The sequence below is a fragment of the Pyrgilauda ruficollis genome, unplaced genomic scaffold (assembly GCF_017590135.1).
Source record: "Pyrgilauda ruficollis isolate IOZ18807 unplaced genomic scaffold, ASM1759013v1 scaffold3, whole genome shotgun sequence".
Lineage (NCBI taxonomy): Eukaryota > Metazoa > Chordata > Aves > Passeriformes > Passeridae > Pyrgilauda > Pyrgilauda ruficollis.
In genome coordinates, this window is record NW_024524377.1 from 19,090,767 (window position 1) to 19,105,759 (window position 14,993).

Consider the following 14,993-nt stretch of genomic DNA (forward strand, 5'->3'; position numbering starts at 1 on the left):
ACTGTTTTGCTTGGTCTTTAGCTTGCATTTACATTCTTTTCATATCCCATCCCCACAGGATTATTGTTGGAACGGTGCTGTAGTCATTACCTGACTCAAAGCTACTTTTAACTTTGTTTCTATCTAAATCTCTAACTTGGATTATTCCTCAGAAGGGCAAGTTACTAGACCAGTGAGCAAGAATAGGAAAGTTGAATTTACATGCTCCTGTCTCAGGGCTTCAGGCCCCAGGAGAAGGGGTGACTGCTGAAGGGAGCCTTTAATGCTCCAGGACTAGTATGCAGCCACAGAGGTTTTATCACAGATTCAGTAGACCCAGTAAGTCCTGCACACAAATATGGAATTACACAGCAGTCATATTCTTTCCAAAAACAAAGCAATTGAATACAAAAATCAGCAATAAAGTAGCTTAGTTAGAGCCTTGTTTCTTCAAATGGGAACTATGCCTCACCTGACTTCAGTATATAGAAATTCTGAAGAGATGTTATGCCTTTCCTAGGGTTATGGGGCCTACTGCATATTCAGACAACATACAAAATACTACTAACTTCACCCTCTTGGTTGAATTGTCCACAAAAACCACATTTTATTGAATACAATGTCATTTGAGAAGGGGACAGCAGATTTTTCACAAATTTCTATAGCACTGAATATCTGTTTTAATACAAGGAGAACAACTAAGAAATCACAGCCAAGTCACATGCAAATTCTTCCCATTCAGTGTGAAATTGGAAGATATGTAAATAAAAGAAAAATACAGCAATAACAGAGGAATAGAACATCACAGATTAGGTATTTCCAACACAGAAAGCCATTCAGTAGCTATCTGCACAGTCATTAGTACAGTAGGGTCAGAATCAGAAAAACGTGGTTTGCTTGTGGGTTTTATTTTAAACCGTGCAAACAAAAACTATTCTGTTCACATCAAAACGTGCTCATATGGAACAAAACATCTCCTGCAGTCCAGATCATTACACTGCAAGGCTTGTTTCTCTGTTCCAATATCATCATGTGCCATTAATTTGCTAGTTGAAAAAAAAAAAAAGAAATCCTGAAGCCTAACATGTATTTTTATCTACTTGTTAAAAAAAGTACGAGAAAAGCTCTCCATAATGGTGAAGGGAGGAGGAATGGAGGGGGTGGGAGACAAGAACAGGACACAAAAAAACACCTTTTCCAAAGATTGTTCTAGGCAAAAGGGACATGTCATGTTAAACAGTAGTCAATAGCTGTATACAACCAGTAAACAAATTCAGCTCTATGAAAAAAGAACTACATCACCATTTAGTGGTTGCAATTTAGATTATTCTAGCGTGTAATACTTTAATTGTATAAAACAAAGCTGATGTCACAAACACAAAAGAACTTCTTGCAAAGCAAGCACCACAAGTAATTTTTATGCTGCCACTGATGGCTGACAAGTGATGAGCACTTTGTTCAAATTCATATACTTACGCATCTAAGGCAACAGGTGGCTTATAAAAAGAAAACACTAAGAGCTTTTTAACTCTTCATTATCAAAATTTTTATACTAAGTTTTATCATAATGACTAAACAATCTCTACAAGTTAAAGCTCAACATACTAACTGCAAAGATGAACCATGGCTCAGGGAAAATGATCCATTATTTTGCTAAAAGCAGAAACTGAGATAAGGTTCTGGATCCCACTGACTTGAGCTCTGCCTACACTTGCAACGTTTTGTAATTGCACAAAGCACTCAATATTTACAGTAGCTTAAGAGATATAAATTAAAAATACTTTAAGACAAAAAATTATATTTTCTTGCTGACTGTCTTTTATATATCTATCTCAAACAATAGCTGAATGTTGTGGCACCCTTGGAAGGAAACATCTAGAAGTGTATTTTCAAGTCTTAAAACCAACTGAAAGTGATGCATTTCAGTTGTTGTTTAATGTAGTTTTGGGCCAAGAGTGGCATTACAGAAAAAATGTGTTTTTTTCCTAAATACTGCACAGTCCAATGAACAGTTTTGTCTTCCTTATGCACAGAGTTATTTAAAAAAATCATTAAAGCAGCTATGCTGCACAGAATGTTGGAACATACTTCATTTACATTTGCATTTAAGTGCAAAGAACTTCAAAGCAAAATAAAAGACACCATAAACACAGAGATAATTCAGATTAAAAGAAGAGAAAATAAAATAACCTAGAGCGGTATTCGCTGATTTTGTTACATTTTTTAAAAACCGGAAGGTAAGTTGAGAAGACAAAAACGCAGTAAGAATACCAAAACAATTATATTCTGCCTTGTAATTAAGCTATGAAATAATCATCTGCTTATGATTAAAACATTTTAGAGTTTGCTGGTTTGGATAGATTAAACTCACATACAACATATTCAACTCTTTCTTTTGCATGGCAGTTTCATCATGCTATCCCTCACAATTTAAAAATATGACATCAATTTTTCTTATCTTGTACACTAAACACACACCCAGTTTCTACGGTGATGTTCACGGGATTAATTTTTCTGCTTTTTGACACTTCAGAGAAACCAACCCAGAGTCTTCAACTGCCCAACTTTTGGATTCCCTCTGCTTTTTTACGTATTTTGTCTGAAAGCAAGCAATCCCTCTCAGACAGCATACGTTCCTGTACTTCTACATTTCCCCATGTCTGCAACTCTTTCACACACTCAACTTCCCATTCCTGCTGCTATTTAGCTTTGAGATATTAATTTTCACATCAAATTACCAAAGATGGGTGCATAAAAATATGAAGTAAAGTGTCAAGGAACTGTTACCTCAGTAACAGCTATCTAGGCTAGTACTGAAATGCAAACCTATGCTCAAACACATTTTAAAAGTTTAACTAGTAAAGCGAGTTTGAGGTACAGAAGCTTCTGCCATCATCCATATAACGAGAAAAAACAATATGATGGAGGGGGGAATGAAGAAGGCAGAGAGAAGGAAGAAGGGATGTTGTTTGAATATGTAAAGAAAGTCTTTTAAACTAACTTTAAAGAAAACAATCATGTATTACTTGAATATGCAGAAATTTAATTAAATACCTAATGAGAAACACTGAAGAATCTTCTTGCTATTTTATCAACAACAGATGAAGTTTCGCTTTAACTGCAAAATCTAAAATAAGTACCAAAAGTAGCATTTCTGAGGTATTTTGCAAAAACAAATAAATGTTTGGCTTGGTATTTTGTTAATTGTCTCCAGACACAGAGGCTCCAAGGTGTTGCTTGAGACTAAAGACCTTCCTGGCATCAAACCTGAAAGCAACAGTTCCCAAAGCAGTTCTTGCAACTACTGCTGATAAACATACAGCATTTAAATCCAGCCCATTGCTAATTCTGTTTTCCACAGAAGATACTATAATAAAAATTCATCTTGAAATACACTAGAAAATAGTTGGGAGAAACTGTATGAAGCAAATACAAGAGTGGCAAATTCCAAACAGAGAAAAAAACAGGCCATAAGTATTTATGCTGAGAAGCCATTGATAACTAATACATAACTCGTTGTAAACCCAAGTAGAAAAGCAAACCTTCATCTTCACCCAATGTGAAGCTGGACTTCATCAGAACAGAAGAGAAAGTCTGGAAAGCATATTGAAAACATACCAACTATCTTTGTTGAAGGCTCCCCAAAAGAAGCCACCAGATTTCCACATCAATACTTCAGCATTACAACAGCACAAAGGCACATCTGCAACCAAACCCTGCATCTCAATAACATCTCAGCATAAATAACAGTCATAAGAAAGTCAGATTTCTTCAAATTCCAGTGGACAACATGCAAGGTTTGAAAGAAAACATTCCTAAGTCTTGTAAACTTAGAAGAAAAGAAAATGGGGGAAAAAAAAGAGAAAAAAAAAAAAAAAAAAAGGATGTAACCAGCATATTTCCTATGGCTGCCTTTTTACAAACATTTTTCATCCTACCAATCTCAGCTCCCTCAGCTAGAACAGCATGACTATTTGCTGTATTACATATCTCTGATTAGAGAAATTACCTATTTTTAAAATAGCCCAGCAAGAAGAATATGGTTATTTTTAAGACCCAAACCCCCTTTTACTACATGGTTTCACAAGCAGTTCCAACAGCACAGAACCAAGTGGCAACTTATTTATGAGAAAAGGTGTCGGAGCACGGAGCCGCTTCAGCTCACAGACCTTCCCATCCAGTGTACAAGTCTGGGACAATGTATGACTTGGAAAGGTACAAACACCTATTTTTCTGAAAGTGGCATTTTGGCTATTGTAGAAACCAGGCAGCTCCCACTAACAGCAATTCTGAAAGGAACTGAACCAGAGCTTTTTCTGTCCATTTATTAAACAGTCTCATAAACTCTCATAAGCAAAGACAAAGGAAATCTAAACTGACAATCCAAGGATCTCGGACAAATTTGCTTGACACAGAACAAAAAGGAGGTATATATATTAATTATATCTTACAACAGCGTATCTTAACTAACCCAGAAGCTTTGTTTAGTTTGTCTAGGATAATTAACTTAGAGCCAGAATAAGAAACCCAAAGCCAGGTTCCTCCTGGTCTTCATTTACAGTAGTTAGTCCACTGTTCAGTACACAGCAATCAGATATGTAAACTGCTCCTTGTCTATTTTAATACTGAAGGAAATTATCGCCTCAGCTCATTTGGTATTGACTCACTTGCATATTCAACTCCAAAGCAACAAGGGACAGCGATCAAGAGCCCCTGAGCAAACTCCTACTGCCGTTGACAAACGCAGGGCAGCCCATGTCCTCAGCTGTGCTAGGAAGCATAGTCACCTACAATTCAATTGAGAAACAGAAGTGCTTCAAGGAACCTCCCTAATTAATTTAAAGTTTTCCTTAAAACTCTGCATTAAAATAAAAATCAAAACAACAACACTTTCACAAAAGCAACTTTCTGAAAGGAATGCTACAATCTCAGTTTACAGATTACTCACCTTTCTGATACAATCATGCAGCTAATTGAAGTAAAAACAACCACTTATCTTTTTGCAAAGAACTGTTACTTCACATTTTCTGAAGTAGCCTTCCTCTGACCAAAGGAAAACAGGCAAAGATTTAATATTACAAAACAAAAACACTAGAAACATTAGGAAAAAAAAAAAAAAAACCCAACAAATCCATCTGCAGTACTTTTCCCTTCAAGCTTTCAAGAAAGTCCATAAACAGCAAAAAAAAAAAAAAAAAAATTAATAAATTATTAAACTATCACTGTTTTTAAGAAGTCCGGATACTCTACACCATCAGCAAAGACACCCACTCAAACAGGTAAACTGTTTCACAAACAGTCACCTGAACACCTCAGCTCTATCACACATTGACAATTTCTTTGAAGTATTACAGAAGAAAAACTCATCTGCATTGCCTAAATAGCAATTACACACTGCCAAATCACACACACAGAACTGTAATAAAAGTAGTCGTAGGTCAAATAATAGCAATGAGTCAGTAAAGATAGCCTGCCTGGTCTTTATTCTCAGGGGAGGGAGGGTTTACTGGTCAAGTACTTTATGACTCACAGTACAGTATATTAGAAATTTTCTATGTATTCTTTAGAATTGAGAGATTGCCCTTGTAGCTCAGTAGGTAGCTCTCCTGTTTCTGGCCTGCGAGGTCATAGCTTTAAGTCCCTGCTGAGGAAACTTAACAAGTTCCATCTATAAATAGAATGGCATTAGATGCTGCTACTCTAGTAAGGGTGGTGGCCTTTAGATAGGAAATTTTATGTTTTCATCTGTTCTGATAAAAAAAAAGAAACTGGACATAAAGAGGCATAGGATATTATGATAAAGATGAATGACAAAGTGGGTTCCAAAATCCACTGTCACTTCAATCAGCGTGATACTAACAAATCTAGCATTATCAAGCTATGGTAAAGGCTAGACAAGAACACAAGAACAGTAATTTTCCTTCTCAATGAGAATAAGTAATTAAATAAAATTACATACTTTACCATATTTGAGACTGCAACCTCCTAGGTACAATACAATCAAAATTCAATTTGTTACATCAAGAGGCAACCTCAACATAAAACAAATTTTGGACTGTTTGATTAATAACATAATGTTTGAACATTTATAGCTCTCTCTATCTGAAGAAGTAAAGTATATCCTTGAGAGATATTGATTTAATTATCATGGATTAATATGATACATATAAATTTTTGCTCCAAATATCCATATACCTGGGGAGGCTTGTTCAGCTCTCAGAACAACTACTTGTGAGAAATTTCTAAATGAAACCTATTTTAACACTTACCTGAGTTTATTTGTGCTTTAAAGTGTAACCACCTAGCCTTAGAGGAACACAGATTCAAGCTCAGGTATCACTTTCATTTAGTCTGGCAACGTAATTTACTGTTCAATAAAGACAAAGGCTAACTCACTACAGTGATAACAATTTTCCAGCACCTGTTCCACAATCTGCACCCACATGCCCAGGAAAACAAACTCACTCCTCTGCTGGAGATGAAGCCATAAACAGAATACTGTGAACAGCTCTGAGGTACAAAACCAAAAATTTTGCTCATGTACACACACCAAAAGAAAAGAAACACCAGCAATGTAACAGGAGATTAGGGTGATTTTATAATGTGATTTCCTGCATCTCAAACACACTAACATTATGTTCAAGGATGGCAACAGATCTTGCAATGTTCTTCTGCAATTTTTCAGTGTAAGAGGTTACTGCCCTTCCTAATTATCTTCTTGCCTAAGTGAAAAATCTGATTAGTTAAAAGTTTTCCACAGCCAGCCAAATTAAGCTCGCTGATCCTGCACTGGCACTGATCTATCAAACAGGATGCTGGTGTACAAAACGTCTCCCTCTCTCCTGCTGGTGTAGATTTCAAAGTAGTAGTAACTGAAACTGCATGAGAGAAGATTGACAAGAATCCCACCCTGGTCCTTTAATTCCACTATCAACATTCTGGACAATAACGTACTAGTATCCAAAGCACACACAAGGCTCTTTTCTGCTCTTCAGATCCTTCTACAAACAACCACTTTTAAGCATCATCAGCCTTCATCCCAAGTCTCTTTCCCTGTTCTTGTATTGAAATTTTGAAACTGCAAATACAAATTACTTCAATTTTAGGGATGATTTTGCTAAAAGGAGTAGAGGAATGCCATCTTCATAACTCTGTGATTAGAAAAATCTCCTACGTGAAGTCTTTTCTCAAAATCGAAACTGTACAATATTTAACTGAAAAAAACCCAAACAAAAAAATCTACAAAGAAAAAACCCACAAGCACTAGATTAATACACAGACATAACTGCCAGTTTAATTTGAAAGCTTTCACCATTTCTGGATTTAATATGGAGAAGTTACTGAAAGCCAAGTGAAAGTTTCGTTGAACGATGAGCCATTGCAAATATTTTATTAAACTTTAATTCAGTTGCTCTAACAATAAATAAGAAGAGGAAACTTCAATAGGAACTATCATCTACTCAATAGCATACATCAATACATCTTGATAGTGTAACACTAACAAGTTTGATATGTACAGACTATTTTTAAACACTGGTAGCTTAGCAGTGAACGATTTGTATTTGTAAACAGGCAACGCTTTTTTAACAGGTGTCAATTGCACTTAGTAATATAAAACAAAACCAAAGCATCTTCAAAAAACTGAACCAAAACATGCCAAAGACAATACCACGTTTTTAAAGACGGATATATTAACATCATTTCAAGGTGAATTTTGACACATTGTTCAGATATTAGAAGTGACAGAGTCAAGCTACAGCTGCATAAACTGAGCCACTGTGATTCCCAAAGCACAGAACACACATGCTGAAAGGATGAGACGCAAGTCATACTTTGTTCACTGAAATGTTAGCGCAGTGGAGTGTGGCCAAGTGATATCCTCACTGCCTCCTCTCAGTAGCAGTCAGATTTCAGGAGCAGTAATAAGCAGGTATGGTTTCTTGTTAGAGAACATGGGGGGAAAATGCATCATGCCTCAAGCATATAAAAGCTATGGATGATTAGCATCTTCATATAGAAAACACACACATTTTTACTGGAAGTCAAAAAAATCAGTGAAAAAAAAGGACGTATCTTATTCAGTTAAATAACTTTATCATCACTTTGATTTTTGTGGGCAAATCAAAACACTGGCAGTATTACTAAAAGTTACCACTAACCTTCATGATGGTAAAAAAATAGTTAAGTCAACTTGATTTTAAATGCTGAGCAAAAATCAGCAAAAATATTGTCAAACTCAGTTTTGATTAGGGCTTTTTTGAAGAAAGAATAAACTACGCTCAACTGACATGATTCATAGCTATCAAAGCTTTAAGTAATGACAAATAGCTTTAGGAGTTACCTAAAACCCTGAAGGAGGCAGAACCAGGGGGTGGACTAAAACATTTCCAGTTTTAACAAACATCAAACTGGAGTAAAAGCAATTAAAGCTTTCTAGGAACCCGCTGGCACTGGTCACACCAGCCACTTCCGCAAGACCGCAGGGGATGTTTACCTAGCTTCACAGCTCTTTCACTCCTATGACAAAGAACAAGATTTCACGGATTATCAGTTACCAAACTCCCCATCCTGCTAAACGGCAGCTGGAGCTCCTCTGCTGCGCAGTCAGAGCCCTTCCAGAAGAGCAAAGCAGGAGCTTCCCAGCCCTACGTTCCTGCAGTGCCCCAGCACCGAGTCACCGCAGGCAGCTCACAGGATCCTCTGCAGGACTGGCACACCAGGGGATGGCACAGCTGAGCTCTCAGGCTCTTCCACAAAACCCAAAGCTGCCTGCCCTACTTTAAACATTAGGCACCCAATTCTAATGTTTTCTTATTAATTGAAAAGGAGCGTTTGATAGCAAAGTACTTCTACAGACGAGCTTCCTCCCATTCTGTACCTTTGAAGAGAAAGACTGGATTTCATTAAATAAACTAAAAATAAGAGAAAAATGTGGAACATATTTTCTAGAAAACTAGGACTGCAAAATATCAGTGGGAAGAGAAATTCAAAAACATGAAGAGCTCTGGCTATTTAACACCCAGTACGTTCAAAAACTTGACAGAGATGTAGCAGGGACTAAATACTGGTATCTACCACTTTCCTCACTGAAGCATTGTTTAAGCGTAATTTGTAAATTTACACTTGTAACAAAATTGCCATGTATAGTTCACCATACAAAGAAAGTAATTTTCTACAAGTACTTGTGACTGATCTGCCTTAAAAGTTGAAAGGTGGTTAAAGCCATTAAACTGGGGAAGAAACCCTATGATAACCTTCAAACAGCCTGCCTTCTGTCACCACACAAAACACTGCTGCTTCAGTCAAAACTGCAGTACACCTGAAACAGGAAGAACAGAACTGTCAGAAATGCTCCAAATGAAACTTGGAAGATGTACAAAGCTGTACCTTAAAGCACGTGCCGGGTGGGACTGTGGGACTGCAAACACCACTATCCAGGACAGACAACCATTTCAAAATTAAATCCCCCATTCACTCAGACAGTAAGTAAGCAAGTATATCTGAGGTTTTCAGAACTGGGTGTGACCAAAAGTAAATTATACCCCTACCCCTAAGAAACTGGGATAACATCTGAAATTTTTCTTTTTAAGTGTATGGAGACCAACTGGTTTAGTGTAAGTATGAGCATTTTCAGTTTGCAAATTTTTACAGAAAAAAAAATATCTACAGAAAATATCAAAACCCAAGAATGGCTTGCTCTGTTCTGCAGGAGAAAACTTAATTCCCTTTTTTGCTGAGCTAAAAGAATCTACTTCATACTGTCACTAATCATGTATAAAAATACAGTGGTGCTCAACACAAACTTACCTCTCCTTTTACTTGTCCTGTTACCCAACCATGTGTGGCTGCCCTGTGTTGCCTGTTTCTTTGCATATATACAATATACCTTAGATACATAAGCAATGTTTTTATTGATTTAATCAAAACCATATATATCAGGAAAAGTAACAGTCTAACAAGGATATGGAAATTCGAAGACTGAAAATTCACAGCCATTTCAAGATGTGGGTATTGTCTCTTTTTAAATGAAGAAAGTAGAGAATTAGCCAGGTGGAAACAGAATTTCTCCTCAGCTTTACAGCATGTAAGAGCTCACGTGTGTACCTTGTGGTGGATGAACTGACAGGCAACAGCCTTCTCCAAAAAACACCTCAGAACACGAAGAGGTAAAAACAGTGTATTCTGTCATGTCAGCTAAAAAAATGACAAATATACCTTCTGTCCTAAAGAAAACACAGTTTAACACATCCTGAACGCAGTTTAACACATCAATAAATAAAGAAAACAGGATCAAACCCTTCAGCCTAGAACTATAAAATACCTTTGCTGAGCTACCCAAAGTTGGTGTCACCATACCCAACTCCATTCCTATCAAGCCACTTTCTTACCTATTGTTAACTTAATTAATACAACTTGGTTAATTCTCGAACTGCTTTCTGCAAAATTACCAACTGAACCAAGCTAAGTCAAAGCCTAACAAGCCTTTCTTCAATATACTCAGGCATGCAGAGCTTGAAGTCTACACCACAAACCCCCAATGACCTGCTTCTGAGTACCTGCCTGGCATCCATCAAAAAGAAAAAGACCAATTCTCTGAAGGACTCTGCTTCCCATGCTGGCCACTACCACAGGCAGTAGTAGAGTGTATCACAACAGCACAAAGACAGGGAGCAACACTTTCAGTGCTCAAAGGTGAAAACGTGTTCCAGATCAAATCAAAGTGAAACCAAACACTAAATTTTTCATGCTTTGAAAATGCACAATCCCCAGATCACTTCCTGTTACAGCTCTTCCTACCAACATTTTATAATTCTTATCTTGTCTTCACCTTCAACAACACCTCCTTTCCAGCTTGCTGGCATACAAGTCTCACCCTCCAGTCTCCTGCCTATTACCCTTGAACAGGAGCAGCCTGCCTGGGTTCTTCTTAAGTCACTTTCTACTGGGACTGCAGAGATTCAGTGTTCAGTGTCCACCCATCAGGCCGAAAACTGGCAGTTGGTTTCAGGGCACTGGTTCCCAAAGATACACAGTTCATCAGGAACTTGAACCAAACCCTGGTAAAAGGCAAGAAAGAAACTTCATCCTCTCTGGATCTGAAAAGTATAAGGATTTACAAAAGCAGCAGATTTCTACTTCCATTTCTGTCATTTATTAACACATTCAATTTTTCCTTCTTCATGAAATTAGACAAACTGCCATGCACTGCCAGCAAAAGAAAATGAAACATCATTACTGCAGATTTCCAAAAACCCAGTTTCTTTTTAAGTCTTCAGTACAAAGCTAATGAATAAAGGCATACCTGTTACATAGCAGAGGGGATGAGGATTGTCTTGGCTGGAAAAACCTTATGGCTTTGAACTGAATGGTAGAAGTTGAATTGTAATTGATATTTGCTCCACAGTTATTAATTACAGTACAACAATGTTGATCTTAAGCTAGAGAAAACAGATAAGTTTACATACGCATCAGATGAAAGATCCCATCACAGGCGTTAATGTGAGACAAGAAGGAATTTCCTAATCCTTGTCCAGTGTGGGCTCCTTTCACAAGGCCAGCAATATCCACCACATTCAGAAATGCTGGAATTTTGCTGAAATGTAAAAATTAGAAGTTTCATTACTTAAGCATATTAGCCAACATTTTTGGCACAGAAATAAATTCTGAATATGAAAATCCAACACTTCTATTCTGGAACAAGTTAAATATCACAGTGTGGAATGCATAAGACAAAATTCCCCCCATCCCATGTAAAACACCCATTCTCTAAGTTCTCTGTAAATATTTATATAAAATGAAGTCAACTAGTTTTGAAGTGTGGAATCATACAGACAACTACACAATAATCAAGCAGGCCTGGAAGGCTGAGGCATAAATATGTCATATGTAATGCACAGTTTTCACAGGACCAAAGGGATAAGACACAAAAGGCCATTGCACTCTGCTATTGCAAACCTCCAAGGTTACCATTTAGTTCAGCGGGTTATGCAACTTTCTCAAAAGAGCAATTTTTTTTAAATACAGTGCTGATTAAAATTAGCAGTGACCAGAGTAATGCAAACAATTTGGAAAAAAAGAGCAGATAAGATGGTATTATAAATAGCTGTGATGTTTTCCACCATAGTGAACAGCAAAGGGTTAAGGAGACATGTTCATATGACATTTTATACACAAGAACAGAACAGTCATTAAGTTCAAATTAGCTGACAAAAACCAGAAAAAAGCTTTTAAATTATGGGAAATTATTTAAAAAGTGCAAACCTTCTATCCTCCACAAATTCTCAACTTGCTAAAAAATTAACAAATAACTTAATGGGCATTAAACTTTTCATGTACACTCTAAACCGAATTACTTCTCAAAATCCAGCTGAATCAGGAAAAAACCCCAAGAAATCACTAAAACTTTGTGATAAGGTGTTGCCTAAAAGAACCTTAATATGCTCTATGCAACTAACACCATCATCATGAACAGTGGCAGAGACAGAACCACAGTGAAATGCTGCAAATCCCCCACTTGGAAAAGATCAGAAACTGCACACCACAGGCTCAAGATCTCCAGCTTGATGGCTCCAAAATAAATGGTGGAAGAGTAGTTCATTCCCATCAAACACTCCATCACCCTCATATTTCACAAGCACTATGCTAGGACTAATACAGCAGCTCACCATTTTACTGGCAGTAGGTACAGCAGCAAACTCCCAAACCCACAGCTGCCACACAGCCCCACGGAGAGGGGTGTGACCACCCCAAGGCAGCATGGGGGAAAAGAACTGATCTGGAAAGCACTCTCCGTGTTCTGTGGTGAGTGTTCTTCAACATGAGATTCAAATCCAAAGATATCAATTCTGTGGTCCACCTTAAGATGCCTTTTCCAAAGACCTACCTTTGCAGTGCTGTCCACAGACAGAAACCATCACAAAGGTGGGAATGAGGGCTAAGGGATAACCTAGCCAGTAATCTTCTAAGCAGTATTACACTTCTGAAATCTTTATTGTCCACAGCCCAAACTGAGCTTATTTTTATTAGTGTGACAACTTGCTGATAAATGCGTGTTTTCAAATACTGAGTATTTGACAACATGAATGCTGTCAGATCTGTAACAGTGGGAAACTCCACCAGCAGGAAAACCACCTGTCTCATCACAGTGCCTGGTATGGCAGCTACAACTCATAAAAAAATGCAGTTACAGAAATCTATGGATCATTGTCTCTGTTCTGAGCAACTGACTTAGGTAGAACAAAACACAATTCCAACTTTTTTTCCTTTGGTGCTACCCCACTTTCATTTGACTGCAAAAAAAAAAAAAAAATCAGCAGATGTGCTTCCTCACTTCAAATTAACTCTCTAATTTGGGGAGATATGATTCACTAGAATCTGTTTGAGTACGGAACATCAATTATTTCTGGAAGAGTGGTGGCCTAAAGGTTTTGTTTTCAACTTTGCTCTAACACTTGCAAGGAAAAATTATTTATTTCAAGTAAAATAATTTCACAATACAAGATCCGAACATTATCTTTTTGTTCAGCAAGGTGAAGTTCAAAGTGTCACTAAACCTGCCAGGTATAATACATTAGGAACTTAGTGGCATGCTCCAAGTAATTAACATCTTTGTGATGTACTTGGAAAGAAACAATTATGTAACACAATACAGTATGTTACTTACATTCAGGTAACACAACAGTGACTTTAAACTTCACTAGGCCCATGAAAAGAAGGGCACATCCTTGGGAAGACAGATATTGTGTGCTGCAAGTTAATGCTGTGGAATGCAGTCAAAAGTACATGAATGTAAGTACACTCTGAAGTAAACCAATTTTGCAAATTTCTTTTTTTTTAAACTACCAGTACACAAACTCAGAACAAATCCTTATCTAAGACACTAGGAAGAGTAACTCACATTCTGAAGACAGAAGCCAGTAAATATGAATGCATTAATCCAGTAACTCCCTTTGCCTGATACAAGGACTAACATACTTCAGAAGAAACTGCAGGCAACTTTCCAGTCCTTGCTTTTTGACATTTAACTACTCAGCAGCAAGACAGAAAAACACCACTCTTTAAAGCACTTCTCCATTGTCATTTTAAACCGTGTTTTAAGGAAAACAAAGGTGGTGTAAGATATGCTCTGTGCTCCCCCCTCACCTTTCTGGTAGGATTAACCTCCTGGCCAGCCATCAGAACAATTCACACTTTCACTACAAAGACACCACATTAGGGCAAGACAGATACCTTCACATGCAGATGAGCACTCTTATCACCAGAATCAACCTCATTTGCTGCACAATGGAAAGAAAACCCCAGCACATTTCTTTCACAGTAGAGTAACACAAGCAAGAGACCTTTGAAGTGTGTGGGTTTCCAGGGCGCTTTCTCACCTTCACTTCGGGTACCACAAAGCTCACATTCCAAGCAAATTAAAACTATTCCCACTGGCAGACACCTTGCCTGGCTTAAATCTCTGTTTCATGGTTTCATGGTAGAAAGATGAACACACAAAAAACAGAAAAAGGCACAAGCTAGTCACACTTGCCTGTACTCTGAAGGACAAGGAGTCAACATTATGAAACTAAATAACGAGAGAACACTGCACAGAATGAGGGGAAAGTACCGTATGTCTTAAATATGGTTTATTGAAGATTTAACTGCATTTTGCTTTTTTTCTCCTCCTCTAAACAAATTAATTTCCATTTCTTAAGATTCGTTAGTCAGCATTAGCATAATGTCACTGAGCCTCAAATGATCATCAGGAACAGGTGGCACCAACTGATCATTTGTACAAATCAGTGCCACACCAACCTACCATAAAGCATGTCACAAAGATTTATAATATGAAACAAAACACCAAATCCAGAAGTATCTCTATATTTTAACCACAGGTTTAATCCTTGAGCAGGGATTTTTTTTACCTCACTTCAAAAAGCATTAGCATTGAGTTTGTGTTAGTGTACCACGTTCATTGTAAGAGCAACCATGCAGTAAAGAGCACAAGACTCACTGGGCCAGATAAAACAGTT

The 14,993-nt window shown here is 37.4% G+C and overlaps 1 protein-coding gene across 2 annotated transcripts in view; it reads right to left on the bottom strand.

Annotated features, from left to right (window-relative positions):
- OLA1 (Obg like ATPase 1) overlaps positions 1-14,993 on the bottom strand; it is a 92,283-nt gene that overhangs the window by 69,461 nt on the left and 7,829 nt on the right. For both annotated transcript variants that reach the window (XM_041473260.1, XM_041473261.1), the window contains one exon: positions 11,445-11,572. In XM_041473260.1, the coding sequence (XP_041329194.1) occupies positions 11,445-11,572 (128 nt within the window). The remainder of the gene's footprint in view (positions 1-11,444; positions 11,573-14,993) is intronic.